At 34.4% G+C, this 27,990-nt stretch overlaps 1 protein-coding gene across 1 annotated transcript in view; it reads left to right on the top strand.

The window, feature by feature from the left end:
- The window catches only part of LOC111153200 (regulatory factor X7), a 145,855-nt gene that overhangs the window by 80,856 nt on the left and 37,009 nt on the right, over positions 1–27,990 (top strand). Inside the window, exons 4-5 of the mRNA XM_022512072.1 lie at positions 8,892–8,974; positions 10,404–10,526. Of these exons, the coding sequence (XP_022367780.1) occupies positions 8,892–8,974; positions 10,404–10,526 (206 nt within the window). The remainder of the gene's footprint in view (positions 1–8,891; positions 8,975–10,403; positions 10,527–27,990) is intronic.

Here is a 27,990-nt window from a genome sequence, read left to right as displayed (position 1 = left end):
GAGAGGTTACTAGGAATGGAAATACCAATTATAGAACTGAAGGTTCCTCTTTCTGGCCTATACCTCTACTGAGACCTCACCTAAGTGATCCAGAATAGTATTACGTGATCATTTCATGGTCGCTTTTTGTAGAATTTAACTATGGGTAGGAGTGTTCTCCCTAGAGATGACTCTCCTCAATTCTGTTTGAAAGTGACTCAGATCACTTTATGTACCCTCTGCCTATTTGAAGCCTTGTGCCTGCTATGTGATTATTTTAACAATGCCCTTGTCTCAGCATTTTATTTGGTCTTTAGTCTTCTGGGCACTTACTTAGGCATGATTCTTGATACCATGTTATTATTTCAGTTTCAGCGATGTAGCTTCCTTCTTTATTATTAAGTCCTTAAGCTTTGCGCAGTGGCAGTATCGTAGCCAATGAGGTTTATCCGAGGCGCGATTATTGCTAATTAAGTCCTTAAAAAAAAAAAAGTCTATTTTAAAGCATGTTCTTTAAGATGACCACTGTTAGATACAATTAGATGTTTCAGTGTCCATGGCAATCTCTTTAGCTTTTTTCTTCCATAAATTAATCTATTTCCAATTTTATTTGCGGAACTTTCCTAATATATTCCACAGAATCTACTGAGAAATACCTTACTTACCTGCCTTGGAGTGTGATTTCCCCACTGCTTCTGCTGCAGCCCTTCAGGGCATCTTGATGTCAGAATTTCTCAGCTAGATTGTAGTTGAGGCAACCTGACGGGTTTTTTGTTTGTTAGTTTGTTTCAGATTGTCATGGATCTTTAGATCACCCAGCAGTATTAGAAGAAAGTAAGAAGCAAAGTTAGGGTTTCACTGAAGTTTGTCAGCCTTGCTTACTATTTTTAAAGCTGTCCCTTAGTAATTGATGTCTTTCAAATGGACTCAGATCACATTCTTAATCTCTGAGCAGAATATATTATAAAGAAAATTAAACCATTTTCATTTTATGTCTAATTCAGTAAGTTTACAAATAGAGTAAATTCCCACAATAATACAAATATAATAAAAATTACTCTCCCCATTTGATTTATACTTTCTAGAACTGAGAATGGAAAAACAACTTCCTCTTACATTGCTTGTAGCAAGTAGCTCAAAAGAAAATCATACCCCATCCCCACCGTAGTTCTATCATAGCAGGTTAGGAAAGTGAAATTAAGAATTCTAAGCAATAAGCATTGAAAATAAGAGTCCTCATACCTTGACCTTTTTCTCTGTCTTCCTTATTCAATCCTTTGGGAGGACAGCTTTCACAACTGCTGGGGCCCGAGAGAATATAATATCAGGTATGTTGATTGTTTCCATAAGTTTAAAAAGGCTATAGAATAAGGTTCTACTTTTCCCCCTTTTAGTCCTTCTGTCAATGTTGCTGGTGAAAAAGGTCTTTTACTGCGGTGCTCTGGAATCAGTGTCACCTGAGGAGGAAAAAAAATTAGATTTTTTGTTAAAGTTCTGTTTTTTGCTTTGTTTTTGTAGTATATAAAATCAAGCGCAACTTCAAGCATGACTATCCTATCAGTGTATATATGTTCCATCCATATATGTTTAACTGAAGAAACAGTCAAACTGAAGAATGTAGGTTTCTAGATTTTAAGCTTTAAGTTCTACATACAAATTTAAGTTAAAACTTTTTTAAAAAGCCTTTTTCTGATATCACTTTGAAAAGTAAAGTTTAAAGAACTAATTATGGATGTGATACCCTGGTTGTTCCTCTTCTACCAGAATTCAGTCATTGTCGACGTAGCCAGTTCTTTGAAGGGTATTTATACATCTCAATAGAAGAGTTTCAGCTTTTTCTGGAAATAAAGATAATGATCCTCAGATGTCAGTTCACCATGGATTTGCATAAAAGCTTCACAGTTGAGCCTTCAATTTGTTAAAGTCTTTGTTAAGTATCGACCCTTACCAGGGGGTCTTATTTGTGATCTTATTACAAACAAACCTGAATAACATCTGAGAGGGAAGTCTCATAACAGGAAATACAACACTATAGCAAAACTGATTTCAAATAGGAAAAATTCCTTTTTATTAACATTTGAGAAATTAATAGCGTAAACCCGATCCAAGATGGTCCCTCAAAACAGGACCAGAACTCTCCATTCAGACTACCTCATAACTATATTCCATGGCAATAAATACAAACCATCTGCTTGAAGGACTTCGAGTTCTGGTAGTCAGACATTTGAAATTCAGCCCGATCCTTGGCAGTCCATCCTGTTTATATTGGTAGTTCAGAGGTAGATGTCTTGAGCATCCAAGCAGGAATGCTAAAAATAAACTCAGTTTTTGAAATATAGTATATTGTTTCAAGTATTTTTTATGATAGAAGACAAGTGGAAAGTTACACATTTCATTCCATATCCAGCCTAGGAAAAGCTTTTATTTCTGACCTATAATGCTTAAATTGATTTCTTTCTAGTAGCACAGTTGTTGTCAGAAGTAATTTCTAATTTCTGTTTCATCTTGGTGGCTTAGGAGGGAATAGTATCTACCTTTTTCTGCATTCACCCTGTGGAAAGTTAGCGCTGGTGGAACATTGTCTTCAATAACTTAGGGGCAAGTGTGATGCTCATATATGAAATCTAGGAGCATTGTTCTGTGTACCTCCTAAGTTAGTGGAGGTTACCAGGCTAAAATATTTGCTACAAGACATCTTTTTCAAATAAGAGATTATGTACTTGTTGATAGAATTTAAATAATAAACTCTTCTACCAAAATCTCTTAAGCAGTTATATATTTCAGAATAATATTTATATAATAATATCTATCATATATAAATTTTATAAATTACTTTTAATCCTCACAAAAATTTTATGAGCATTTTATCATGGTTTTACAGATTACTCAGCTTGAACAGCTTGCTTAATATCACAAAGCTAATGAGTGCAAATCTGGAGTTTGGCTCTAAGCCTTCTAATTCTATATTCTGCACCTCACTGCTGCTATATCTTACTGCTTTAGATAGATTAGATTTGAAGGGTCAGTCTATCAAGCTCAAGTAGCAGCTGTTTCATTTGCTTTTAATATATAGGTCATATATTCATACTGGTTATCAATAGGAAACTTGCCTGTTAAAGTCAGATTTATAAAAGCTCTATCAAAGCTGCTGTGTTAATCAGGTATTGGGTAATATTTTTATAGAAAAATTCTGTGACACAAGTTCAAGAAGGACCAGTGAATCATACATTTTGCTGTATTACTCTCGAGGATAAATCGTTGATTTTTTCTAAATTAAATTACACCTTAGAGAAAGATGTTTTTAAATACTAAAAGTAAAGATGGCATATCTTGTTAACCTGTAAGTAAACAAGAATCCCATAATAGATATGGTATGAAAAAATGAGAAGGGAATTGGTGAACTTTAATAAATTATATTGGACAATTAGCTAAACTTGTGGGAAATTTTTAATTAGAGCTCTGCTTTATAGAAAAATAAATTCTAGGGGTATTAAACACCTAAATGTGAAAAACAATACTTAAAAAGAAAACAAGGGCTAGTTTTATGATATTAGGATAGGAAAGGATTTCAAAACAAGACACAGAAAACACAGATTATAAAAGGTTGATATATTTGACTTCCTAGAAATTAAAAACTTCTCTGCATCAAAGACTCCAAAAACAAAATGAAAAGACAAGCTACAACTAGGAGAATGTAATAGCAGCATGTATAGCCAATGGAGAATTAGTATACAGACTACACGATAAATACTCTCACTTTCAAATGTGTGGTTCCTTGAACAGTATGGTTCTTTAGATGAGATTCCCTGAATACCAGTATCAGCATCAGTGGGAACGATTAGAAATCTGGATTGGGAGCCTGGGTGGCACAGTAATTAAGTGACTGCCTTTGGCTCAGGTCGTGATCCCAGGGTCCTGGGATCGAGCCCCGAGTTGGTCTCCTGGTTCGGTGATTTCAGTTTGGGTCATCATCTTAGATCCTAGGATCAAGCCCCAAATCGTGCTCCAGGTGCTCAGCAGGGAGTTTGCCTAGGATTCTCTCTTTCCCTCCCTCGACTCTTCCTCCCACCTCTGCTTGCATACTCTCTCTCAAATAAGTAAATAAATCTTAAAAAAAAAAAAAAAAAAGGTGATTGCATTTGCACAAACCAGAATCTTCAATCTAATTGAGAGGGGAAGGTATAACTAGACACTGAAAATCATTTTTGAATAGTAAATGCAAAAAAAACCCAGGAAATGTGAACTAATTGAGTATGAATTCTTGACTAATTGCTGTGGCCCAAAGTAGAGGGACAAATAGGCATATTATAGGATCATGTATCCAAAATTATTAGAGTTGAATTTTTAAGTAGTTTTTTTGTTTTTTGTTTTTTTAATTGGTCTTTGGTTTTGTTTTGTTTTGTTTTTTAGCCTAGGGGGTTTTTAACCTGGGAGGAGTGCAGAGGAAGAGGGAGAATCTTAAGGAGGCTCCATACCCAATGCAGAACCCCCCACAGGGCTTGATTTCACAACCCTGAGATCATGACCTGACCTGAAGTCAAGAGTCAGACACTTACCCAACTAAGCCATCCAGGCTGCTAAAGTTAAGGCTTTTTTGGTTTGTTTTTTTTTTTCTAGAAATAAAAGTTAAGTAGAAGAGGACATGAAGGCTCTATATTCTAAAGTGGTGCTTCTCAACCTTTTTTTTTTTTTTTTTAGCTCATGTTCCATTTTGATAAATACTTTATATTTGTAGTTAATTTCATTTGAAATTTCACAATAAGTTAATAAGTTAAATACTATTCTGGGGTGCCTGGGTACTCAGTTGTTAAGTGTCTGCCTTCAGCTCAGGTCATGGTCTCAAGGTCCTGGGATCAAGTTCTACATCCCTCTCACTGCTCAGCAGAAAGCCTGCTTCTCCCTCTCTCACTCCCCCTGTTTGTGTTCCCTCACTTGCTGTCTCTCTGTCAAATAAATTAATAAAAATCTTTTTTAAAAAATGAAAATAAATAAATTTAAAAAGAATAAATACTATTCTAAAATTGATTGAATAAAAGATTTTGTGATTACAATGAAGAGTCCTTTCCCCCTCCTCACATTTTTATCTACATATAGAACAGGGATCTTCAGTTCTCTCAGAAGTGCTGGAGAGAAAGGTCTAACTTTCTATATTAATCAGGGTGGGCTAGACTGTGCTGCCATAACAGTGTAAGCCTGAAAAACCAGTATCATAAACACAAAAATTTACTTTCTTTCACATCATATGTACAGCATAGATCACTGGAGGCCCTTGCTCCACATAGTCCCTTGGGAACCCACATTGAGACACTGGCATGTTATCCTTTCACCAGTGAAAGACATGGCTTCCAAGGTGCACAAAGGGAGAAAGAGAATGGAACGTTGATTCTTAATTCTGTTAACTGAGAAATGAAATGTATCATTGGTGCTCCATTCATGGTCCTATACTAGCTGCAAAGGAAACTGAGAAATGTAGGTGAGCAAATGGAATATTGATGAGCAGTGTCTCTGTTTCATGTTCTCTTTACCACTTTACTTGCTCCTTATAGAAGGAATTAGATAGCTCCATGCTACTAGTTCATGATGTGAATGAATATTTTTTATCAGCCAAAACTTCAGAAGGGAAGGGAATTTTTCAGTGGTAGCACTCGAATGCCAAAATTGATGTTGAACCTCCAAAAGTAACTTTATTTTGCTTATCTTGCGTAATGCCCCACCCCCCCAAGGATCCCATGATATCAAACTGAATGCTGAATCTGATTGTTTGCTACAGGCTTTCTGTTCAGGATGTGAAAAAGCAAAGCACTAACTAGGTCACATGCAAAATTAAGTTTGAGGTGGTTTCCTGGAAGGTTTTTAGACATTTCTTAAATCAAACTTTAGTTTAATGATTTACTTTTGTATATCTTCTTACAAAGATTGAGATGTATGTGAGAGAAGTCCTCGTAAGTTTTCAGAAGAGATCTTTGGGGCACCTGGATGGGTCAGTCAGTTAAGTGTGTGATCTTGATTTCTGCTTAAGTCATGATCTCAGGTTTGTGGGTTCAAGCCCATGTCGGGCTCCAAGCTGGGTGAAGAATCTGCTTGAGATTCTCTCCCTCTCCTTCCTGCCCCTTCTCTCTCCCTCTCTTAAAAAAGAAGAAGAAGAAGAAGAAGAAAAGGTCTTCAACCATAATAGTAGGAAATTATCACCTTAGTTCATTCAACTAACTTGGTAATATTTGAGATTTCCCCTAAACTTGAAATTGGTTTCAATAACTTTGCTTTGAGAACTTAACTTCTTATGTGGGTTTTTGTAACCTAGTCTACTTTGGATTTAATATGATAGACATTGTTGAGATTAGGTGGGTGATGTTAATAATATTGAACAGAAAGTTTTTTAGGAACTATATTTAAGATAGATTCAAGTAAGGGAAGGTTGGAGGTAAGGAAACCAGCTAGTGTTGTACTTTTTAGTGATTACGAATCTAAGTTCCTTAGGGCAAGGACTATCGTGTTGTTCATTTGGTATTTCCAGTCTTTGTGGGTCCATTTTGAATTTGTAATTATTGCAAATCATTTGTAGAACATGGCAGTAAATAAAATCAGTGAATAAATAAAGGAGTAAATGAATTCTTCTTTACTGTTAAAAGAAAGCTAAACATCTAGACTTACATAGTGACAAGGAAAATAAAGAGCCTGGAAGTATATGGGGTAAAGAGTTAAGAGAGCTAAATAAAGTGGAGTGTATGATGAGGAACAAAATTAAACATACTCTAAAACTGAACACACTAGGGAACTGGAGAAAAGAAGGTGTTAAGGAACAGTTGGGAAAGAAAATATCTGTTTTGTTTTGTTTTGTTTTGTTTTGTTTTCTTTGAGAGGAGAGTTATACAGGATATAGCAGATAAATCTATTAGGTATTGGAGTGAGAGCTAATTGGAAGAAGACCCTATAGACAGTGGAATGGAAAAAAAAAGTAGATTTGGGAGTTATTTACATGTAATTGATAGATTAAATCATTTTGTGGATGAATTCTAGGATTAAATTGTCTTATAGATGAATTCTGTTGAGAGTAAGAATAGGCTAAGTTACATTGTTTTAAACTTTTTTAAAATTGGATCTGTGTTTAAGCTGTGTTTTATTATGTGAAGATAAATTCTGTTATCAGGAATGCCAGTAATTTGTCCACGTTTTCAGTTGCAGTGGAGTTTCACTTGAATTAGGCTACCAGAATTTCACTGTGATATTTTTATTGTAACAGGGGTTTGTGGCACACTTAAAGCTACTTTGTTGCAAACAGAGCTGGGAAAGAAAGCTATATACAGTCCACAGTATAGCAGAAATTATTTTAAAGGATAGGTTTAGAGACAAAAGGATATAGTTGCAGAAAAGCTACAGAGTCTTATAAATAGGTCCTCCAAATAGCCCCTGCTGCAGCTCTGTGAATAATGACATCTGCATTGTGTGGAAAGGGTTGTTGGTATTACTGCAGGATTTTTACACCTCAGTTCTATCTCCATGTGTCAGTAGCATAATCAGTCATGTGTTCTAGGTTTCTGAGAATTAGAAAAGGATGACAGAAGTCATCTCACCCATTTTGCGTTTGTAAGGAAAATTTGACAGAGCACCAAAGCTTCTTGGTCGTAAAATGGTTAGGCTAAGACTAACTGATGAATGTTCTTTTGACTGCTAGTCTAGAACTTTTCCTGTAATCCTGTGCAGTACTCCTTCTTTAAATGTGATTAAAACTGAGAAATTTTTTGTCTAAACATTGATTTTATTTGTATCTAGAGTATAAGAATTAAAAGGAAAGTACCAGGGGTGCCTGGGTGGCTCAGTGGGTTAAAGCCTCTGCCTTTGGCTCAGATCACGATCCCAGGGTCCTAAGATCGAGCCCTCCATCAGGCTTTCTGCCAAGCAGGGAGCCTGCTTCCCTTCCTCTCTTTCTGCCTGCCTCTCTGCCTACTTGTGATCTCTGTCAAATAAATAAATAAAATCTTTAAAAAAAAAAGAAGGAAATTACCATTTTCTCTTAGTAACTTTTTATGTGCAATAAATTTATCAAGCAACTTAACTATTACTTTATTGATGAGAAAAAAGCCTAATTTTTTTCTTTGGCAGGTGATTCATTCCATCTGGTTTAAATTTATACAGTCATTATTTTTTAATTATTATTTTTTATTGAAGTATAGTTGACACACAATGTTTCATTAGTTTCAAGTGTATGACAGTGATTCAGCAACTGACAAGTGTAGCTACCGTTTGTCGCCGTACAATGCTATCATAATACCATTGACTATATTCTTTATGCTGTACCTTTCATCCTTATGACTTACTCATTCCATTACTGGAAGCCTGTATCTACTGCTCCCTTTCACCCATTTGCCTCTCCCCTCCCTTCTAGCAGCCACCAGTTTGTTCTCTGTACTTACAGGTCTGTTCCTACTCTTTTTTGTTTATTTCATTTTTTAGATTCCACATAGGAGTGAGATCACATGGTATTTGTCTTTCTCTGACTTATTTCACTTAGCATAATACCCTCTAAGTCCATCCATGTTGTTGCAAATAGCAAAATCTCATTATTTTTTACAGCTGAGTAATAGTCCATTGTATATCTATACCACATCTTTTTTATCTGTTCATCTATCACTGGACACGTAGGTCGCTTCCATTTCTCGGCTATTGTAAATAATGCTGCAGTAATCATAGGGATGCATATATCTTTTTGAATTTATGCTTTCATTTTCTTTGGGTAAATACTCAATGGAATTACTAGGTCATATGGTATTTCTGTTTTTAGAGAAACCTCCACAGTGTATTCCACAATTGCTGCACCAATTTACATTCCTACCAACAGTACATGGGTGTTAGTAAATTTTGTTGAGGGATAAACAAAGTTTTAAAATGTTTTCCTTTTCATCTTTTGTAATTAGAAAGAAGTTGAGAATTTTACAGACCTAGAGAAACTCTACCTCTACCTTCAGCTGCCTTCTGGTCTCAGCAATGGAGAGAAAAGGTATATCTCTTCTTGCTTTTGCCTTAATTACAGTGTTAATAGGACATCCCTATGGTGTGTGGGGTGTGTGTCATGGTTGTTATTGTTGTGTGCTATTCCTAAAATCATCAGAAAACAGAATGGCAAAATAGTAGATCTTTTAGTCTTTGATCATATTTGGTTAAGTGTTTACTTACAGTTTTTGCTGATTCATTTTTACATCTGGGTAAATGCTATGAAATGTAATTTGGGTTGTTTTTTAAACAGATCAATGTATTTATGCAGTGTGAAGGAATGTAAAAATTGGACAGAAAAGCAAAAAATAAATCATGCATATTATAAGCAATGAAGCTACAGGAGTTTTGTTTTTGTTTTTGTTTTTTAGTACTGCTAGGTGAACAGTTGACAGATTATCAAAAAGAAAAAGTTAAATTGCATATATGGAACATGAATTTATTGTAAATATAAGATACTTTAAGTGTGTTTGAGAATATTACTGTATTTTCATTACTAAAAATATTTAATAATTTCATGTAGAAAATAGAGATGTTAGCTCATGCATGCTATTAAAAGTTTCATTATTCTTCTAAGTTTCTCAAAGTTCATTTCATTCATGTAAGTTATACTTAAAATTCTGTTACTTTAAAATTGTGTATAAAAAGAAATGGCATGAAAATTCTGTTGCTTTTACCCCTTCTCCCTCAAACCAAATTTTATAACCATTTTGATCATTTTTTTGTCCTAGAAACTTGCTCACTATCTTTGGAATTAAATAAGTTATTATTCTAGTTAGCTGGGATGAATGTCAGAATCAATAGAGGATCTTCCCTTATGTTATCTTGGGTGTACATTTTATGGATTTAGTTTATAAATGACTCTGCTATATAGTAAAAACTTAGGATGTTTAGTAGAAGTATTGGTCTGGGGAAGGTCTGTTGCAGGAAGTTGTAGGAAGGACTGACTGTAGGAGGAAGTTTGTCCTCTCAAAACCTGTCTGGTGTGAATTGCATGCTGGAGCTTGGAGGGCTCAAGGGTAGTTACTTGAAAATACTAAGCAAATAGAAAGTATTTTTTCTATAGCTTACTTTAAAACTTTGATGATTTGGCAAATTTAGGCAAATGAACAGGTAAGTGAACAAATATCTACTTCGAGGTAATTTTCACCAAAACGAATTCACTGCTCCATCACCTGTGCCTCTATAGAGACCATCGGGAGGGATGGAGCAGGGCAATAACTTCAGTCCATCACTAGCTGTAGAAAACGGCTCACAACCACAGGTGGGCAATTTGCATATAGATAACTGGGCATCCACTGTATGGTTTGAGTTTGGTTTGGTCATTTATAGTGTGTTTACACATAATTCTTTAATGGAACTTATAGGCCTGGCTCAAAAATTATCAATCAATTGCTGTCTGGTTCAGCTAAAACATGTTTTTGTTTTATAATCAGTGATCAGAATGCCGTGTCATCTAGTCGGGCACAGCAAATGCATGCCTTTTCCTGGATTCGAAATACGCTAGAAGAACATCCTGAGACTTCATTGCCCAAACAAGAAGTCTATGATGAGTACAAGTAAGTATCATGTGCATACATTAGGCATGCTGATGTGTTAAACCATTTAAGTACTGTATTTGGCCATAATAATTTGTTTTATCATTAGTGAATATCACAGTGGTATGTGGGATTTTGACTTAGAGATTTCTAAGGTTCTTTCCATCTCTGAGCTTCTCTGGTAGCATATATCATCAAGGACAGATTACTGAATAAAAGGATTTCTCTTTGGATGATAGGAGGGATGTTTGAGGGTAGAATGATGATGATATAGGATTGATGAATGAAAGGGATCCTATAGAGTTCTTAAGGATGAAAGGAAGGGTGTGTCTGGAGTTAGAAGAATAGTGGAAGGCAATAAATAAGTCAATGTGTAAGGGAAAACTAAAACATGTTTTTTATTTAGTCTTCCTACAGGCCTTTTTCATATGTCCAAAACTTTTCTAATGCTTCTCTATACCAACCAAAAAAAAAAAAAAAAAAAAAAGGCTAAGTTTCTAGAATATTGTGAAATACTTATTCATGAATGAGGGAGTTCAGTGGCTTATACATATTAGACTTTCAAATAATGTCATCTGTACAGATAATTTATTTAAATACAGGAAACAAAAATAAAGAGACTAATGGGCCTTCTGGATAAAGACAATGTAATAGTTGCTAAGTCTAGTTTTGTTTAACATTTTTGACAGAATTTGTTCTGGCAGAGTAAATAAAACCAACATTTTAAAAGTATTTAAGTGTCAAACCAGCAAGGGTTCATGTGTTGTATTTATACAGTTTGAAAGAAAAGTGTCAGATAAATGCTATTGTTAACCAGTGTAAGATCATGCTAAGATCATACACTTGTAAGATCATACACTTACTGAGATTTTGATATCTAGAAAGAAAACCTCTACCTTCATTCAAAATTGATTCCCTCACCTTAAGGAACATAATGGAGCTAGAGAAAATCGAGAGACAAATGTCTGAAATGATCAAGGGAACAACGTTAAACTGAAGAGCTTTAGATTTTTTTTTCTTTAAGAAAATTAAAGCTAAGAGTGCGTGTGACCCAAGTCTATAATAAGGTTCATTCTCTTAATTTATAACAATCTGTTGAATACCTGCTCGTGCCAGACCCTGTATAAGTTCTGAAGATATAATGAATAAGAGTCAGCTCCTCTCGTTCATGAAAAATATGTTTGTATTTATAGTATTAATTTTTCACTAAACCTAACTAATTAAAACAGATAACCCCATAAAACTACAAAGAAGCAAATATTAATTAAAAGGGTGTTAATATCAGTAAACATGTGATATGTTGAAGAAACTCTGGACTGAGTATCAACAGAATAGATTCTGTCATTAAAGTTGTGACCTAGACAGTTGTTTTAACAATTCTTTTTGTCAGATGCATTATCTATAAAGTGAGGCAATTGAAGAAGTATGAGGCTTCTTAGAGCTTTAAAATTCTAAAAGTTGTCTGAAGTAGGAAATACTGAGGAACCAGTTATCCAGAGATGCCTTGCTAGTTTCTCAAAAGGCAAAAATGGATAAAATAATATATGACATTTTCATAATGAATTAATCAGAGAACTTGAAATATTCATATATTTTTTTGAAATGACATCTTTCCACGGTAGAACCCTTTTTTGCATTGTCATTAGAGACCGTACCCTACCTTTGTGGAACTGTGATTCTGGCCCATTAAAGCAGTCCTTATGTTCCTAAAGGTTTCCTGCCTTTGACAAAGAATTGTTCTATTTTTCTATTAAATCATTTTCTGAGATTCCCATAAACCCTCATAATTCTTTTCATTATGAAAAGTTACAGGTTTTTCCTAAACAAAAAAGAAATAAAGCATTTCATCATTGTGTGGAAGCAGTGGGAACTTCAATTTTGAGTAATTAAGTTGCAGTGGTAGTGGAGAGCAGCAGAAATAAAAGGAAGGGACCTTGACTAGAGTTGAAAGGGGAAGTAGTAGTTAAGGGAAATTTTTTATAATAATGTGACTAGGAAAGAAATACCTGTTTTGTTTATGGAATGTGAAAGAACCATGGTAATGCTTATGCCTCTTTAGAATACTATAAAGTACTATACCTCAGTCTGGGTATTTTAGTTCAAAAACCATTTCACTAAGAATATACTTTATTTTCAGTTGTATTCCCTACAGGGTTTCCATGTACTAGACACTAATTTAATATTAAGAGCAATTAGAATGGACTCTGATCCCTGACATTGATAATAAAATTTCAGTGTTTTGAGACTTAAGTCTTTTAGTGTATTCTTGTCCCTGTTGTATAGATGAAAACACTGAAACCCAGGGAAGTTAGGTGACTCTCCCAGTGTCACAAAACTAGTTAGGGGCCAATATATGGCTAGAACTCAGGTTCCGTGAGTGTTTCATAATGGGTGAGAAGGCAGACTTGTTAAATTTGAGTGATAACATACTGCGTGGGTAGAAAAGGTTGGTCAAGTATTTAGAAATAAAGTTGGCTATGACTTCTCCTTGTACTGAATAAATAAGCTGCTCAAAATACGAATTAGTATACATAGACTTAGTATACATACTATAAATAATACAACTGGGATAAGAGACATAGCACAGTAAGATGTATTAGCATGACATGGGCTGAGAAGAAAGTATATTTGTGGGGCCACATCCTCATAGCCCGTGGGAGCTCCAGATTCAAATCATTCTTTCATTTGATTATCCATTGCCTAAACCATAATTTGCCATGTGGGTTTAAAAAACTTGAGAGATGAAAAATGTAGGAGGACTATAAACAGGCAAGAAGTAGATCAACATATCAGGAAATAACTAGTTAAAAGTTTTAAAAATTATTTTAAGTTGTATTGTCCAAAGAAAGCAAAATGTAGTATAACTACATTTTTTTTTTTAAGTACAAGAGTTTTAAATCACAGAAGAGACTTCAGTTAGACAAAAAATAACATTTTTCTCTGAAAATATTTTTAGAGAAATTTTGTCTTTTCCTAATGGCCTTTTAGACTAATTAATCATCTTCCTATTTGGAGTACCTTAATGAGGTTTCCTGCAAAAAAACTTAACATAGAATGACCAGTCTTAAATTGATTCTATTTTAAATACTTACTGAAAAAAATGTTATTAAATATACCTTTATTTTAAACGATTCTATTGTATATAGACCCTTGTATAATTTATTGCAATGATGTTCAGATGTATTTTTTTTGTGAAATTAATCCCTTTTACAGTCATTAAAATCAAAATCCCTTTGAGAGAAAAAATGAAGGTATAATCTAAGATAGCACTGACTGACTTCTTTTAACTCTATTTTCATGCTAAATTAAGTACTAATAGGAACAGAAAGCTTTAAGGGGCTTTCAGCATGCAAAAACAGCTTAATTTACAAATGATCCTGAACTTTTATATTTGTTGAAACTTGAATTCTGATAATCTCGTGTTTATGAAAATGATAATTAATGTGTTTATATTATTTTTGAATTACGAAAGTAGTATGTGTTCATCATTACAGTTTTGGGAAAGAGTTACAAATGTATTTAAAAAAATGTATTTAAAAAAAAGTAAGTAAATCTTACTATCTAAAAATAACCACTTTGGTTTTTTTCTTTTTATTTTTTTCTAATGCCTTCTTCTTGTGTATATGTTCTTATTATTGTTTAACTAAATTTGGCCCCACTGGTTACACAATACTTGAAGGGGGAACTGTGGCAAATAACACTGCAGTGAACATTCTTGATGATATAATTCAGTGTATGTTATCAAAATTGAGATTGCTGGTTTATTGACTTTTATATATTAAAGATATTAACTATTAAAATGTAAATGTCTTTTCAAGATTACTGTTTATTGTTTTAGTTAATCTCTTTATAAGTAGTCTGATTTAGCCACTTTCTTTACAGCTTGTAGCATTGCTGTTATGCTTAGAACTTCCCCATGCCACTAGCAGCTGAATATCCATCTATTTTTCCTAGATTTTTTAAAAGATATCTCTTATTTCACTTTTCATGTATAATCCATTAGTCCATCTGGTATTTATTTTGGTGAATACCATTAGATAAGGCAACTAATTTCATTTTTTTCCTGAGTATTATTAACTTATTATTCCAGCCTCATTTATTGAATGATTTTTTTCTCTTTAATACACTAATCTATAATATAACTTTGAACTTACTAAAGCCCTTTTTGGCCTCGGTTTTTTTCTTTGATATTTTCTGTTCTTATTCCAGTACCATATCATTTTTAATATTTTAACTATTAACTATTTAAAAAACTGGTAGGACCAGACTCCTCTTACTATCCTATCCCTTTTTTAAAAAATTTTCCTTGGTTTTATTTTCAGACCAGTTAATGTTTTTCATATCAAGTTTGGGATCACTTTTCTAACTTTAAAAAAGGAAACCTCAAAGGAATTTTGATTCAAAATACATTAAATATGAAATCTTATATTAGAAATATTAATTTCAGAGCTAAAAGTATGTTTCTTAATTTACATCTTTCTCGTGCCCTTCATTGAAGTTCCCGTTTTTTCCCTTCAATTAAGTCCACTTGTTTTTCTGATTAAGTTTTATTCCTTGGTAATTTTTATATTATTATTTATATTAAAAATATTTTTTCTGTTGCTTTACTGTTGATTTGTTTAGATTTATAGGATATCTGTAGACTTCTATTTATGTTGTACATTTTATATTTACTGAATTTTTCAGTTGTTACTTTTGACTCGAGTAAAGTTTATTCTGTATGTCTTCTTCATTCTCTTTATTACATGTAATGGGTTTTCCTTCTGATTTTAAATAATAACAACGATAGGCATCATTTTCTCTTACAGTTCTTTGATGTTAAGGATGTATCATTTATAGTTTATAAGGACTTTATTTGCTATTTTGTGAGAAATGGATATTGAAATTTATCAGATGCATTTGGGCATTTATTGAGATTATTATGAAGTGCTTTTTTCTTTGACCTATTGATGTGAAATATAAAGATATTACCTAACATATAAACCCTTCTTTTAGTTCTAGTATGAATGTTCTCTTCATATCAAGATGTGTAACCTTTTAGTGTGCTGTTGATCTCTGTTTTCAAGTATATTATTTAGGATCTTTGCATCTATATTTATGAGTGAATATTTTGGTCTGTAATTTTCTTTTTTTGTGCTATCTTTGTCAGGTTTTGATATCAGGGTTAGGCCAGCTTCGTAAATGAATTGGAACTCTTTCCCTAAATTTCTGTGCTCTGGAACAGTTTATATAGCATGGGACTTATTTGTTCTTGAAAGTTTTAAAGAACTCAACTATAAAACCATCTAGGCCTGGAGCCTTTGTTGGAGGTAATTCTTTGACAATTTTTTGTGGGTTTTTTCTGGTTAGGTTTTTACTTCATTAATCAAATTTAGTAATTTGTTTTTCCTTGAATTCAGTCACATTTTCAAATGTATCAGCATAGCATTACATATATTATTCTCTACTAAATTGAGTTATCTTCTATATCTCATATCTATTTTTGTGTTTCTAGTTTTTAAACATTTGCATTTTCCCTTTTTTTTTTTCAAATTATACTTAGTTGTAGTTTATTTCTATTGTTTTTTTGTTTTGTTTTGTTTTGTTTTTTGTTTTGTTTTGTTTTTTTCCAGAAAAAAAATGAAGTTAAGATATATCAGGGTGTTTTGGTTTTGGTTTTGGGTGGATTTTTTGTCCCTTTTCTTACTTACTAGGTGACTTTCTTTTCCTTCTCCTGATTTCCTTGGGATTTTTTTCTTACTCTTTAAATGGAATTCTTTGTTTTCATTCTTTTCATATTTAAGATATGAACATTTGTATCTCTGAGTTCACCTCTGATTATGGTTTTGGCTGTACTCCTTAGGTATGGATATGATTTGTTAAATTACCATTATGTTCTAATAGTGTGATTTTTATAGCTCTAATTTCTCCTTTGACCCAAAATAGAAGTTTGGTGGGTTTTTTTTTTTAACTTTTCATGTGCTTAAGAGAGTTCTTTCATTTTCTTTTGTTTTGCACTTGATTAATTTGTGGCTTCATTATATTGTGATCAAATAGTGAAAGTCATTCAATTTCTGAATTTTTATATTTGTTGAGGTCTACTTTCAGCGTAACGAATTATCAGTTTCTATAAGTACTTCTGGACATTCTTTTTATATCACGGTGTATTCAAGTATATTGATATGTGCTAAATCCACTTTTTTGTATTTTTCAAATCCTACAAATTCTGTGAAATCCTTTTTTTTTGTCTGTTTAATCAGTTGAAGATGAGTAGTATGTTAATCTCTTACAAAAGTGACATTTCTCACAGTTTCTCTTAATATTTTTAATGGGTTTTGTTGTATAGATTTCTGGGCTGTTTGATAGAAGAAAAGGTTCATGATTTTTATCTTTGTTATAGTTTTGGCCTTTTGTCAACAAAAATGATCCTGTGTCATATTAAGTGTATTTTGTGTTAAATTCTCCTTTGATATGAATATTTTTGACCCATTCTGGGTATCTGTCATTCATATATATATATATGCCTATCTTTTTTTTTTTAAGCCATTTGTGTGTTTTATGTAAGCTGTTTTATATTACATTTCTAAAGTTGTAAATCTAAGGTTGTTTCTGGTCTTGAAATCTGATCAATAGAAGAAGCTGATAGAATGAACCAATCTAGAAAGTCTGTATCGTTAGAAACACTTAGCAACAGGGATAGTAGTAGCTGCTGCTGCTCTTTCCTGTTGCCTCAGAAAGAGCATAAGCATTCATCTTAAACGGATTTCTTACTAAATAATATATGGCCTGTTTTAGCACTCCTGAAAATCTGTTTGCTTTCGTTCTGGGTAGAAGCACAAACTCTCAGATTTGTAAATTTCACAACTTTGGCTGCAGTGTTTTCTGTTACACAAATGTTCTCTCTAAATCCCTTTTAAAAAACTCTAATATTTTAAGGAATATGATTGTCTTAATTTTTTTATATAGCCATTTTGTGTATAAACATTAGTTTTACATGTATGATACTTTGTTGCTTACCAGCTAAGTTTGTGGTTTCTGTTCTGTTAACTAATGTAAATGAAACTTTTAGGACAACCTTGAAGACAGAAGCAGATCCTACAAATACTTGTTTTAAGAGTGTTAAGATGGGGTACCAGGGTGGCTCAGTTGGTTAAGCATCTGCCTTGGGCTGAGCTCATGTCCTGGAATCGAGCCCTGCATCAGGCTCCTTGCTCAGCAGAGACCCTGCTTATCCTTCTGCCTGCCTCTCCCTCTGCTTGTGCTCTCTCTCTCTGACAAATAAATAAAATCTTTTTTTAAAAAATGGTGTTAAGATAGTGAATACTTCGTAAGTTAAATGATACATAAGTGTATCATTATATATCTTAAATCTATGTTAAATCAAAGCATGTATGCATAATTTGTAAATTTATTAAGTGTATAATATATTGTTTAATGTTAGAGCATCTGTATAAAATAAGTGGAAACAAATACCATCCATCCCTCCCTTTACGGGTGACTCAAAGAAATGAAATAACTAGGCAGATTTGAACCCAGGTTTTGTTACTTCAAGGCTGGCTCTTTTTGCACTAATCTGTATGACCTTTAGAAACTTTTTCCAGATGCTCTTTTTAAAATTAAAATTTTTGGAGCAGCATTTGCCATGCCTCAATTATATTTTAAAGATTTTTAACTGGCTAGAAATAAGCTAAAGCATAAAAGAGATAAATTTTTTCAACATTACTTTTTGTTCATATTTGACAGTTAAATATGGATATTAAATATGTCTTAAGATAAAAATTGGTTTAAGATTTCTACCGTTGAAATTTATTCTAACAGTGTCTGAGTTGTTATCCTAAGTACTTTGTCTAATGTTTACATTATTACTTTTCAGGTTTGATTTTTTTTTTCCACACTTGCTTGGTATGGTCTATTTCTTAGAAGTTTTTATCCCAGTTTCTCTTTTCTCTGTGTTTCTGTGACTTGACTTTCAAGGGGATAGTTAAATCAATTGCTTTTCCTCACATTCTCTGTTTCTGACCAATTGTACTTTCACAGATTCCTCAGTTACTGTCTTTAACTTCTTAACTCTTTAGTGAAAAAAAGTATAAATAATAGAGGAGTGGCAGAATATAGCCACAAAAGTGATATTGTATTGGAAGGAACTGGTTCTCTTATATGACACAGTTGTAGAAAGGTTGACTGACTTTTCCAAATCACACTCAACACACTAAATACATTGTAATCATAACTGGAAATACAAAACAAGTCTCCTAATTTAAAATCAGAGTCTTTTCCAGTACCCCCACCCACATATGACTATAAGCCCAGTCATTATATATTTTTGAATCTTTAGTTATCAGTTTGTCACTACTCTTACTACCTTAACTTTTTTTTTATCTGCCCCAGCGTGATTAATGGCAGTTGGGAGATATTTAGTACTTTTCTTTAAACTAAGGCAATTAAGACTTAAGCATTGCCACTCCCAAGGACAAAGAGATCATTGAAGAAATTAGTAGTGCTTTAGTGCAATCAACAAATTAAAATAAATGATTTTAAAGTAAATTTATTTGCATTAATTTATGTGTGCATGTATACATGAATATGTATATGCATTAATCATGTATACATAGTCCCTACTCTCAAATAGGAGAAACAGATCACTAAATAAAAAGATCACAGAGTTTCCAAATCAACCTGAGAGAGTAAGGGCCAGCATCACACAAGAGGTGTTGTGTAAAATTGTAAAAACTAAGTTTACCAAGCAGACTAGGGATTCAGAAAGGCATTCTAAGTGGAAGGTGTATTATTAATAGTCAGATAGCTTATAGTCAGAGTTCAAGAGACAATATTAGAGACCAGGCCAAGAAAATTAGACTTATTTCCATGTGTAGGTCTTGGAGAGTTATTGAAAATTTAAACAATAGAATAGTATCTCAGAAAATAAGAAATGATAAGGACAGGGAGAAAACTGGTATTTAGGGGTTAGGCAGAAGAACATGAGCTCTCCAAAAATGGGTAAGAATTTAAAACACAAATAAGAAAGCCTGTTATAATCAGATAAGAGAGATTTTAAGGAGTTTACTCCAGTCTCCAGTGCCTCAGAGAGCTAAAGTAAAAGGAAGACAAGAAAAAGATCCATGTTATATGTGAGTTAATAGGCTGCTGGGATCTGTTGCCAGAGCAGTCTACATACTGTACTGAGGAATGAAGCCTGATTGCAATGCTCTAAAAGGTTTATAGGTGTGAGTACAGATAGGTTTTCTAAGGGATGGAGAACGAAGAAGTGGAAGTGGGGGGAGGGGGGGAGTAAACAATTTTTTTTTCTTTTTTAGTCTTACTCAGTAAGGATTAAATTCATTTGTATATAACAGAACATTCAATGAACAGTAGTTTCCTTCTTTCTTTCTTTCTTTTTTTTTTTTTTTTTAAGATTTTATTTCTTTATTTGACACAGAGAAAGAGAGTGAATACAAGCAGGGGGAATAGGAGAGGGAGAAGCAGGCTTCCCACTGATTAGGGAGCTGGGGCTCGATTCCAGAACCCTGGGATCTTGACCTGAGCCGAAGGCAGATGCTTAATGACTGAGCCATCCAGGAGGCCCTGAACAGTAGTTTTAAGAAGAAAGAATTCAGTTTTCCTTTTAGCAGCTCTGTGATACTAGCAGGGAACCCAGGCTCCTTTTGAATCCCTACTCTACCACCTATAAGCCTTAGCCTGGTTTTATTTGTTGCCATCTAAAATGAGCTACTGTGGAGATGCTAATATAAAATAAAATAAGCTACTGTGAAGGTGCTAATCTAAAAAAAGTAAAATGAGCTACTGTGGCTGACAGGAAAAATAAGTGACTTAAAATTCAGGTGCATTAAGGAAAGAAGGGAGAAAAAGATTGAAAATCATTGATTTTTGATACTTATTTAAAATTAATCATTCTGTCATATTCTGCTGTTTTGCAATTTAAATTGCCATTTAAATATAATGTTTGTTTCCTCTTCCCAAATAGGCAAGTTACTTTTTAAACCTCACACTAAGCCTTGCTTATAATAAAACCACAATGTTTTCTGTTACTTTTTTAAATTTGTGGTAAAATGCATAAAACTTGCCATCTTAACCATTTTTAAGTGTGTAGTTAGTTCAGTAGTGTTAGGTGCATTCCTATTGTTGTGTTACCACACCCCCACTCGTCGACAGAACTCTTTTCTTTGCATAGAACTGAAACTCTACCCGTTCTCATTTCCCTCTGCCCTAGGAAACCACCATGCTATCTATCTCATGAATTTGACTACTTTAGGAATCACTTATCTAAGGGGAATCATGCAGTATTTGCCCTTCTATGTCTTGCTTATTTCTCTCTGCACAATGTTCTCAAGGTTCATTCATTATAACATGTGTCAGAATATTCCATTGTGTGTATATGCCACATTCTGTTTATCCATTCTTCCATTCATGGGTACTTGAGTTGCTTCCTTTTGGCTATTGTGAATAATGCTGCTATGCACGTGGATGTGCAAATATATTTTCACGATATTCTTTCAGTTATTTGGGGTTTATGCCCAGAAATGTAACTGATGGATCATGTGGTAATTCTGTTTTTAATTTTTTGAGGAGTTACCATACTGTTTTTCATAATGGCTACACCATTTTATATCCTTACCAGCAGTGCACAAGATTCTTCACATCCTTGTCAACACTTGTTATTTTCTAGGTTTTTTAGAGTGACCCTTTGATGGGTGTGAGGTTGTATTGAGTATGTTTTGTGCTTGTTGGCCATTTGTACGTACTTGGAGAGATTTATTCAAGCCCATTGCCCATTTTTTTTTTAATTAGGTTGTTTTTAATGTCATTGAGTTCTTTAATGTAGGAGTTCTTTTTATGTCCTGGATAGTAACACCTTGTATAAGATACTCAAATTAATTAATTTGTTATTCTATAATCATATACAAATTTATGCTCATTATAACAAACTGCAAGTCTAAAAGTATAGCCATCAAATAAAAATCATTCTTTACTCTTCTTCATCCCACATCCTCCTGAGATTATAACATTCCCAATAGCTTTATTTTTCTGTATTTACTCAGAGAGTGTGCATGCATATGCTTGTGAGTGGGGAGAAGAGCAGAGGGAAAAAAATCCTCAAGAAAACTCCCTCCAAGCACAGAGCCCCTTGTGGGTCTTGATCCCATACATGACCTGAGCTGAAACGAAGAGTCTGATGTGATGGAGCCATTTAGGTGCCCCATCTTTCTATATTTCAATATGTAGACGTAATGTCAGTTATTCCTAAATTTTATTTTTTTAACTCAAATTAAACTATACCCTATATATAGGTCTGACTTTCATCACTACAGCAATATGTCCTAGGTAGCTTTTTTTGTCCATATAGAGAGAGAGTTATTTCTTTCTTTCTTTTCCTCTTTTTTTTTTTTTTAAAGATTTTATTTATTTATTTGACAAAGACAGAGATCACAAGTAGGCAGAGAGGCAGGCAGAGAGAAAGAGAGAGAAGCAGGCTCCCTGCTGAGCAGAGAGCCGGATGTGGGGCTCTATCCCAGGACTCTGGGATCATGACCTGAGCCGAAGGCAGAGGCTTAACCCACTGAGCCACCCAGGGGCCCCTCTTTTTTTTTTTTTTTTAACTGCTGCACAGTATTTCATAAATATTCCATGATGTGTGTTTTTCAGGCTCTTTATTTACAAACATTTTCTGTGATTGAAATAATACTGTACTCCGCAACCTTGAATTATATATTGTTGTACTTGTATAAAAGTAACACTGAAGTATGGACTGCTTAGAAGGGAAATTGTTGGATCAAAAGCTATAGTTTTATCTTTTTTTGAGAGAGAGAGAGAGCGTGTTTGTGCTCACAGTGGTTGGGGGAGGGGTGCAGAGGAAGAAAGAGAATCTTAAGCCAGCTCCACCCCCAGCTTGGAGCCCATCTCCAGGCTCAGTGTGATGACCCTGAGATCATGACCTGAGCTGAAATTAAGAGTCAGATGCTCACCTGACTGAGCCACCCATACGCCTCTATAGTTTTATCCATTTTAATTTAATTTCTGAGTAATTACTATATTCATGTGATTATAAGTCAAAATGTATAAAGATATATAAGGAAGAAATTGCATTTCACCTTTGCCTTTCAGCCACCCATTTTCTGTCCCCATAGGCAACAATTCTAATTAGTTTCTTTTGTATCATTCCAGCAATATTTTATAATAGTATACAAGTAAGTACTATTAGATACTTTTGTTTCCCATTTTTTTACAAAAACGATGGCATACTATTTACCTGGTCTTGTGCTTTGCACTTACCCAACAACAGATCCTGAGATCTTTCCATAACAGAGCATGAATTATACCTAAATAATTATAATTACATAATCATAATTATTAATCATGAATGGCTGCATCTTATTCTGTCCTATGAATTATGTGTGTAGACCACAATTGATGAACATCTAGGTTGTTTCTAGCCTTTTGGTAATACTAACAATGCTGTTATGAATAAACATGGTATATCAGTGAGAAATTTGAATATGTGAAATTACTAAGGATTTGTGCATTTTTAATTTGGATAAAAGTTACTTGGTACATAGAGATGTGAATTTTTTTATCTTTCCTGTATTATCTCTGCGTCTTCTGTGGGTTTTTGTTGTTGTTGTTGTTGTTGTTATTGTAAGTTTGGGTTCTTTTTTTTTTAATTTTCGTGTTGGAGATTTTCTTCAGTGTGTCTGGTGGGTTCTTTGTTATCTGTTCATATTTTTAAATGGCAGGTTAAGTTCCATATATAGCCTTATCTGCCGTCGGGCTTGACTTTTAGGTGAGCAAGCTTTATATTGAGAGATTTCTAGATGTCTGTATGTTCTCCAGGGATCATTCAGTTCTTCAGAAAGATCCCTCTAGAGTTCTGTTTGGGAAGCACACACTGGCTGCTGGTAGCAGTTCTGGACCCTGGGCCCCCTTGGGAAGGGGAAAATGGACTCTTTTTTTGGTAGACTTTAAACACATCTGCACACTCAATGTATTCCCTTTTCCTCTCCCCACTACCACCCAAACTGGCTTTAGATTTCCACTTCACCTTTGCTGTCTCTGACATATCCACTCCTTTAAAATTTCTCCAAAGTATTGTTATCCTGCCTGAGGAATTTATTTCTGGCTGCTGTTACTCCGTACCTTGAGGAATTGGGGAGGGGGGGGTATTTTCTCCTTACACTAACTTTCCTTTCTTTTTGTCTTTTTTTTTTTTTTTAAGCATATGATCTGTCCATCATATTTAGACAGAATCCTTCTTTATTTTGGCATTTGGAAGTACAACACAGCATGTGATTATGTAACTATCTCAAGTTTTCTTGTCTTTCAGACTTGTCTTCCAGACTGGTTTTAACTCCCCATAGTAACCTAGCACCTTGTAGACAACTTAAACAGTTTAAATGAATATCCTGACAGCCTAAGGCAGAGTAACTTCTAGATCTGTGAGACAATTCTTTTAACAGACTTGGGCCCTGTTTATTCTGTAGCTCACCGCATTCTGTCTTCACTAAACTTTTATAGGCTGAGATCATTAAGTTCTTTAATAATTCAAGCCCATGAATTTGATGAGATAATGTAGTAAAAACATTATAAATGTATGCAGAAGAACCTTAAATTAACTTTATTAGTTGCATGTTTGTATGCATTTCTCTCACAACTGATGGAAAGAAATTATTATCAAGAAACAACATCCCAGCATATCTTTGGAAACATTTTCCTAATTTACTCTACCTCCTGCACCCCTCCCTTACCCCCCACAGCACCCCCCTTCTTCTTGACCATAAGCAGCAATGCTATTGAATTTCTGTATACTTGGTTAAAAAATGTGTTAGGATGGGGTGCCTGAGCAGCTCAGTCAGTTAAGTATCTGACTCTTGGTCTCAGCTCAGGTCATGATCTGAGAGTTGAGAGATTGAGCCCTGCATGGACTCCACACTCAGCATGGAGTCTGCTCAAGACTAATGCACCAGTACTCTGTCAGAGTTCGTAGTTACCCTGCAAAGGAGAAAGTATTCTATAGATAAAATTGTCACTTTAATGTAGTTGATCTCAACTTCAACTAAGAATTGGAATTACCTGGGGAGCTTTCAGAACAAGTCTGTTTCCTACCCCCTCCCTCCAGATACTCTGATTTAATTTTTGTGGGGTGCAGCTGGACATAAGGAGTTTTAAAAGCTCACCAAGTGTTTTACCACGAAACCAAGGTTGACACGGGTTTCTTGAGAGTATTGGTTGACAACTGAAGGGGGTCTTGCCCCCCAGGGGATATTTAGCAGTGCCTGGAGACATTTTTGGTTGTCGCAATTGCAGTTTATTGCATGCATCTATTACAGGATGCAGACCAAGTGTGCTACTTACCTTCCCACAAAGCATGGGCAGTTCCCCACAATGAAGAACTATCCAGCTCCAGATGTCAGTAGTGTTGCTGTTAAGAAACCTGCTTCATACAGTGCTATAGCAGTTACCATTTTATTGGAGCCCTTACTGAATCTATTAATTTGTTCAAGCTAGATATTCTGTATTCTCTAGTGAGAATACAGCCTGGCATCTCAGAGACTCTGTGTGTGCGTGTGTGTGTGTGTGTGTGTGTGTATAAGATATAAATATATATATTGATGATAGCAGTATCACTGATTTTTTTTTAAAGATTTTATTTATTTATTTGACAGAGAGAGATCACAAGTAGGCAGAGAAGCAGGCAGAGAGAGAAAGGAGGAAGCAGGCTCCCCGCTGAGCAGAGGGCCCGAGTATCACTGATATTTTAAGTCTCTTTAAAACCTTGAATGTCGGGTGGCTCAGTGGGTTAAATCCTCTGCCTTTCGCTCAGGTCATGATCTCAGGGTCCTGGGATCAAGCCCCCGCATCGGGCTCTCTGCTCAGCAGGGAGCCTGCTTCCCCCTCTCTCTCTACCTGCCTCTCTGCCTACTTGTGATCTCTGTCTGTCAAGTAAATAAATAAAAAAACTTTAAAAACAAAACAAAAAAAAAACAAAAACAAAAAAAACCCTTGAATGTCCTTAGTTTTTCCTTGGTATTTATTAGTTGTGTGAATGATAGACTAGCATTAAAGAAGCACTTAATGTGCTAATACACTAGATGCTCTTAAAAAGCCAGTTAACTAAATTAACCATGTAATTGTAACATAATGATAATAATCAAGAATCTTCATATTTGTTTCATTGCATGTTTTGAGTGGCCTCTTTTTATCAAATAGCTCTTTTGATGGTTGGAAGTGAACTGTTTTGAAAAACTACACATAATTATTCAAAATTTAATTGATATATTAAAGTATCTATGAATTTTTATTTATTGCTGCCTAACTTCAGAAAATTTGGTGAGAAGGGGCACTTGGGTGGCTCAGTCGTTTAAGCTGCTGACTCTTGATTTTGGCTCAGGTCATGATCTCAGAGTCCCTGTGCTCAGTGGGGAATCTGCTTAAGGATTCTCTCTCTCCCTCTCCCGTTGCCCCTCCCCCTCCTTGTGTGTTTTCTCTTCCCCCTCCTTTCTAAAATAAATAAAATAAAAAATGAAAAGAAAATTTGGTGAGAAGGAATGCTAATTTAGGTAAATTGAATTATAACAGCTTAAGAAAAATGCCCTCTTTTGTTTTTGTCTGTCTAATTAAGCTCTGTAATGATAGGTGTGGGTAAAAGGAAGAAAGATGCTGACAAGGTCAGATTCATTTAACTGGATAGCTCTAACTTGGGCTGTTCCTGACGTGGAATTTTTCTTCTCTGCCCTCACTATATCCTATGTGCCTAGTAAGTTTTTGCAGTTAAGATAAAAGTAGTCTAAGAAATGACATAGGCACTGTTTCAGCATTTTTATTTTACTCTTTTAAATTTGCTAATATATTTAGGTCATATTATTGTGTCTAGATTGAAGGTTAAAGAGTACTCCCAACTTTCCAAAAAGACTTTAACAAGATAGTGTGCTTGGATTTATTTTTGTTTATTTATTTATTTTTACTGGATCACTTTACTAAGTGATAGGGAAATTAAACAAGGATGAAAAAATACATGTTTAAAGGAGAAGTACATACAGCAAGGTAGTCCTCCATGGACCATGGAAGAGGAGAGGCAGATTATACTGAGCTCTAGTAAGTCAAGAATGCCAACAGTGAATTAACTATAGAAACAAAAGTCTTAAGCCATTTTTGTTGGGGGGAAAAGACCACATAAGCTGTTTTCATCAGGAAAATTCACTGGGCAAATATGAATGTATATTTAAGAAAATAAGCTATATTACAGGATAGAAAGTTTTCAACTACCATTTATTTCGTGGAAAGAGCAGCCCAGTGTTGTGCCATGTCTAAAAGATCAACCATAGTGGATACCATCAGAAAAACACAAAACCAGCGAACTAACATTTCACCATCTTATAAAACCGTAATGCTGCCAGGTACTTTGCCAAGTAGACACTGCAAGACCTTAACAAATTCCTAATTTGGGGAATATCATTACTCTTTTAGATGTCTTCACTTGCTGTTCACTACTGTCATCATCTACTTTGAAGAATAGCTTTGTTTTCAAGGCAGTTTTCTCTAACATCCTACTATACAAAATTTCAAATGTAACAGAATTTTGAAAGAATAATTTTTTTATTATGTTAATCCCTATACAGTACATCGCTAGTTTTTGATGTAGTACTCCATGATTCATAGTTTGTGTATATAACACCCAGTGCTCCATGCAGTCCTTAATACCCATCACCAGGCTCACCCATTCCCCCCATTCCCTCCCTTCTAAAACCCTCAGTTTGTTTCCCGGAGTCCATAGTCTCTAACGGTTCGTCTCCCACTCCAATTTCTCCCCCTTCATTTTTCCCTTCCTTCTCCTAATGTCCTCCATGTTATTCCTTATGTGCCACAAATAAATGAAACCATATGATAATTGACTTTCTGTGCTTGACTTATTTTACTTACATAATCTCCTCCAGTCCCATCCATGTTGATGCAAAAGTTGGGTATTCATCCTTTCTGATGGCTTATACTCCATTGTGTATATGGACCCATCTTCCTTATCCATTCATTCATCTATTGAAGGGCATCTTGGCTCTTTCCACAGTTTGGTTGTTGTGGACATTGCTGCTTGAACATTGGGGTACATATGGCCCCCTTTTCACTACCTCTGTATCTTTGGGGTAAATACCCACTAATGCAATTGCTGCGCCATTTGAAAGAGTAATATAAGAATATCCAGATATTCTCCACCTAGATTTAAGTTTTTTTCTTATACCATATGAAAGTAAGTTGTGGATATGCCTAAGGATAAGGACAGTTACTTATAACTATAATATTTTTATCACATCTAAGAAAATTAACAGTTCTACATTCCATCTATTCTCTGGTTTAGAGCTATTTTTAACACAGAAAAAACATTTTTGTCATTTTTGAAGACTACGTATGTCTTAATGATTTGAGAACAGTGAAACCTTACTGAGATGCAAATATGATTGGCTAGCTCATATCCCAACAAATGAGTCACTTCCACTTCTATCTT

The sequence above is a fragment of the Enhydra lutris genome, unplaced genomic scaffold (genome assembly GCF_002288905.1).
Source record: "Enhydra lutris kenyoni isolate GAN:26980312 unplaced genomic scaffold, ASM228890v2 scaffoldscaffold31, whole genome shotgun sequence".
Taxonomy (NCBI): domain Eukaryota; kingdom Metazoa; phylum Chordata; class Mammalia; order Carnivora; family Mustelidae; genus Enhydra; species Enhydra lutris.
Note: the sequence above shows the minus strand (reverse complement) of the source record. Positions and strands in the feature narration are given on the sequence as shown.